Source organism: Haplochromis burtoni, unplaced genomic scaffold (genome assembly GCF_018398535.1).
Source record: "Haplochromis burtoni strain Fernald_Lab_line unplaced genomic scaffold, NCSU_Asbu1 Contig_193, whole genome shotgun sequence".
NCBI lineage: Eukaryota > Metazoa > Chordata > Actinopteri > Cichliformes > Cichlidae > Haplochromis > Haplochromis burtoni.
The window spans coordinates 318,854-323,453 of NW_024582554.1; the positions used below are offsets into that span (position 1 = coordinate 318,854).

Here is a 4,600-nt window from a genome sequence, read left to right on the forward strand (position 1 = left end):
TGTGTTTTGGAATTTGTAAGTGTTTTGGAGTTTGTACGTGCTTTGTCTCTAGGGGCCACCGTAGCATTTGACCATTAAAAACTCCGCATTAGGTGAGCAGTGACTCTCAGTAGTAGTGGAGTTCATGCACCAAGCATTGTTAATATAAATGCACAAACCTCCACCTCTGGTCTTGCCGGAGTCATCTGCGGCTCGGTGTGTGTGGCGTCCTGCTAACTCGATAACATTGTTTCGGTGAAAAACATGACATTTTTAATGATGTTATTCATAATAATAACACCATTAAAGGCAGTGCTGTTTTCATCACTGTACTGGAAAAAGTGCTCTTATACTAATAGGAAGACTTTAGGCTGACAGCATGCAGTCTGTTGGGCAGCTTTAAGACGGATTGCACTGCCCTTTGCTGCTTACAGGAATAAACGAGTGCTTGATCTGCCAGCAGCCTGCGTCAGTTTGAACCTGTGCCGGCCAGCTGTTTGATTAGAGCCTGTTCTACGTGGGAGTTTGGGCAGGTGCACAGCAGAGTAGATATTTTGGGCTTTTTCAGTGTTTGTTTGACAGATACACAGAGAAAGGACAGGGAAACGTATTTTTGATTTTTCTGATGTGAATTATGATCAATATCTTTTTCAGAGGTCCACAGTTTAGCTTTTGGTATGATGCAGAATTTATGACAGTAACTGAATCTACACAGAGATAAACATGTATGTATACTATGAACATGTATGTATAATTCGCTTAAGTCATTCACAATCCCAGACTAAAGCAACGTATAACGAGCTCAATGACCAATAACCATGAGAAGGACGAATTCCCACGCGTGACCGCGCCGGCAAGGAGGTAAAATAAGCACCACGGGAACGCGCACGTCCGGTACAGTAGGCAGGACGTACCGCGTCTGCTGCCGTCGAGTATAAGCTGGCTGTGACGAGCCCACACCACGGTCCGCCGCTGAGTCTGGCTCACACGGGCAGCATAAGGTGCAGCGTGTGAAGACAGGAGCGCGCCTACCTCAGCTGGGGGCTCTGAACATCCGGCAGCGTCTCGATTTATTGTCGTTTCTATTGCATTGAGCACACACGCGCGCATATATATTAAAAACAAACAACAGCGCCATTATGTTGTGGACGGCGAGTCAAGTCTTGAGGAAATTCTCCACTTCATCCGTGAGTAACGTTGCAAACAATCACCGGGGTTTGATGCGTGAGCTGCTCTGATTGCGCGAACATCGTTTCTCTAAATGTGTCTGTGTAGCGCTGAACGCATGCAGCGGTCTGCGGGTCATGAGGAGGACTGAGCCAGGCTCGGGTCTGACTGCACTCATTCTTAGTAAGTCACTCAGCTGCTGTATTTTCAGCCAACACGGGAAAAGATGGTGCACACTTTGCCACGTTACGGTGTCAACGGCGCCCTCCTCCTCTGTTCCTCCCGCTGCGCGCTCGGACGGAGCTGGCCTTTACTGTACAATATCTGGAGGAGTTGCATCATCATCACAGGAGGCTCACAGTGTACTGGCTGGAGCCCGGCTTACTTACGACCCTGCTGGGCTGAAAGAGGCAGCATCAGACGGGCTCTTTCATTCCTTATCTATTTACCGTGTCGCTTGGAAGTTGCTGTGCAGCAGCAGCCAGACCTGTCAAATGTGCACTTGATAGGATCTTACATATGTGCATGGGAAACCTGAAACCTCCATGCTTAACACATGAGGGGGAGGTTCTGGCATGCACTTGTCACTGCTGGGTAAGGGTTATAATCTTCATCAGCCAATAGCTTTTCTCTGAGCTGCCTTTAGCCAATAACAGAGTTAAAGGCCACTAAGACCGCCAAGGGAGGTTGAGATTTAAGGATTTCTCACATATGCAATGAACAGGTGTAAAATAAAATATTACAAGGGTCTGACAAAAAGTCAATAATATGTAACTTCAGGAAAAAAAAGCTTAATGATGACGGACATTTGCCCTGGTTGTGAAAAGTTATATTATTGGAAACAGAAGCAAAGAGGTTTCTGCTGCCCCAGTTTGACTGTCAGTTTAATCAGAAACTGCTGTGCTGTTAAAACTTGTGAGCTCGCCATCGTTTCTTTATATTTTGCTTTCAAAAAGTTTTAAAGTGGTCTTGAGTTATAGTTTTCCAGGCTCTTTGGAGGTCTTTCAAAGTCCTTCTTTGGCCATTGGCCACATTTTTACTCATTTTCAGTCCAGTCATTAAACCTGACCATTTTCAGAGCACTTTGTTTGTCAACTTGAATCAGTCAGGCATGGACAAAGGACCAAATTCAAGAGAAGAATGGCTGAACCCATTTTAAACTGCATGTTTAGGCATAAAAGAGTATGTTGCACCAACAAGGTGGTTCCCAAACAGCTGTTAGCCAGAGAAGTGGGATATCTCTGTAGGTGCACTGTGTTCTTAAAAAACAAGACAACTGGAGGACAAAAGAAGAACAAGCAGGCATAAAAGAGTATCTGCAGCAGATGACCAATATCTGAATGTTAGTTCTGTAAGAAAATGACAAAATCCTGCACACAGCACCTAATAGTGCGCCTGCCCTGCAGTTGGTTCGTCTACTGTTTTCATAAACCTGATGAGAAATTGTCTCAGTGGAATCGTGGCTGTCAGGAATCCATTGTTAAGGATGGAAAACAGGGAGAAAAGGATGAAGTATGCAAGAACTGGACTGACAGTAATTGTGGAGGATGAATACAGATTGGAGAGTTTGGCTCAAACTTTAGTCAGTATATACAGAGGTGAGTATTCAGTCATGTTTAAACTACTCGGGGCTGCGTTCCAGCTGGTGGACACAAAGTACTGTCAGAGTTTGGTCCAGCGTGCGGTCACATCTGGGAAGTGCCTGGGAACAGCTTCATTTTTCATGATCCCTCGCACACGACATATACTGGATATTAAACACACTATCAGTCATGGATGGGCCGTCCCAGAGCCTGGGCCGCCTTCTTCTCCTCCTGATTCTTCTTCTGATTGTTGTTGTTGAAGAGGTTTGACTTTGACCGAGAACAGAACTAAAGGAAACCCGCCTCCAAAGAAGAGCTTTGGAATATCTTTCATGAAGCGTAGAGAACAATTACTGATGATTATTTAACGACGTTACAAGAATTCCTGCCTAAGCGAGTTCAGGCTGTGTTGAAGAATAAAGGTGTTCCTACCAAATATTGGCTTTCCTGTTTCTCCCACACAACTGTTTTTTTTCTATTTATGTTTACAAATTTGTTACAACTATTTTTGCCAGTTACATTCCAAGAGAAAAGAGGTGTGGCTTAAGACCTTTGCACAGTACTGTAGGTCAAAGTAAAATAACTGCTTACTGGAAGTTGCATAAAGTCTATTGAACTGTAGTGAAGTGTCTAAAGTCTTCTTCTGCAGAAAGACTAGGGCATGAGCATGTGCAGTGTTTCCAGTATGTCTGATGTGCTTTCAGTGAAGTTGAAACTTGTGTGTTTTTGCTCCCTTTACAGCATCATTACCAGAACAAGTTAAAGCTAGCAATTATTGGCCAGAGCCTGTTTGGTCAGGAGGTCTACAGCAACCTGAGGAAGCAGGGGCACAAGGTGGTGGGTGTGTTCACGGTCCCTGACAAGGATGGCAAGGCTGACCCCCTGGGTAAGTTTCCTGTTCATTCACAGGTTTCTCTCTGACATGTCAGATACCAAACTTTCAACATTGCTGTCTTTTTGTCTTCCCAGTTTGCTGTTATTATTTTTAATAGTGGGGCATTTGGAGTCACTACTTCTTCAGTTGGTAAAATAAACACCTAAGAACGATGGAAAAGCGTTGTGTTCTACAGTACAAGGAAATGTTTCATTATCAACCCAACTATCAAACAGGCTGCCTGGGCTTGTTTTGTCATTTTGGCCCTAAAATTACAAATTAATTCTCATCTTATAGGAACCTTTAGAAATCTAGCCAGAGCTGCGTTTCTGCCTGTGTTCAGACTCTAGTACCTCGTGAAGGCTTTGTGCTACTGATAGAATAATATCCCCATAAAGCCTGTTTTCTCTTCTTTTCGAAACACTTTGAATTTTGTCTCCAACCGCTAACAGAGTCGTGGCCTTTCAAAGAGCCTCGCCACAAAGGTTTGAGTCAGTTTGTGTCACACTTTGTAGAAGTGGAGGAACTTAATTATGGGTTACATGAACAAACTTTATCTAAAAGAGGTGTTTGGATCCACCTTAAGAATACAGGTCTAGTTCTAGCTTCTATTTTAATTCCTGAGCTCTTCAGTTGTGTTTTCGTCTGTTTGGTGCTGAGTAGGTAGTTTAGCAGTAGGGCTGTGCGATATGACCAAAATCTCATCTCCCGATATAAAACATCTGTCGTCCGATAACGATATAAATCACAAAAATGTAACATTTTCTGTAAATTCTGTGAATCTCGGGCAGCTCGACTTGCGTGAAGTGTTTCCAGCTGTCATGTAGCTGAGTCGAGTGTTTTAGCCGATGCATGAAACGATACATTTTTAGACATAAGTTGTAACGGCGCCGTTTTCTTTGTGAGTATTTATTACACGGCGTGCTGCGGGGAGAAGCCTGTTCTAACGTTTGAGTCTAAGGTTTTGGGTTTTTTTTACTTCTCATCCATAAATAAT

General features: G+C 43.7%; 1 protein-coding gene across 2 annotated transcripts in view; it reads left to right on the forward strand.

Annotated features, from left to right (window-relative positions):
- The first annotated feature begins 900 nt into the window (after window positions 1-900).
- aldh1l2 (aldehyde dehydrogenase 1 family, member L2) overlaps window positions 901-4,600 on the forward strand; it is an 18,586-nt gene continuing 14,886 nt past the window's right edge. Inside the window, exons 1-2 of one of the 2 annotated variants that reach the window (XM_005935321.3) lie at window positions 901-1,166; window positions 3,471-3,615. In XM_005935321.3, coding sequence (XP_005935383.1) covers window positions 1,119-1,166; window positions 3,471-3,615 — 193 coding nt within the window. In that variant the 5' untranslated portion in view covers window positions 901-1,118. The other variant, XM_042226051.1, reaches the window with a different exon arrangement.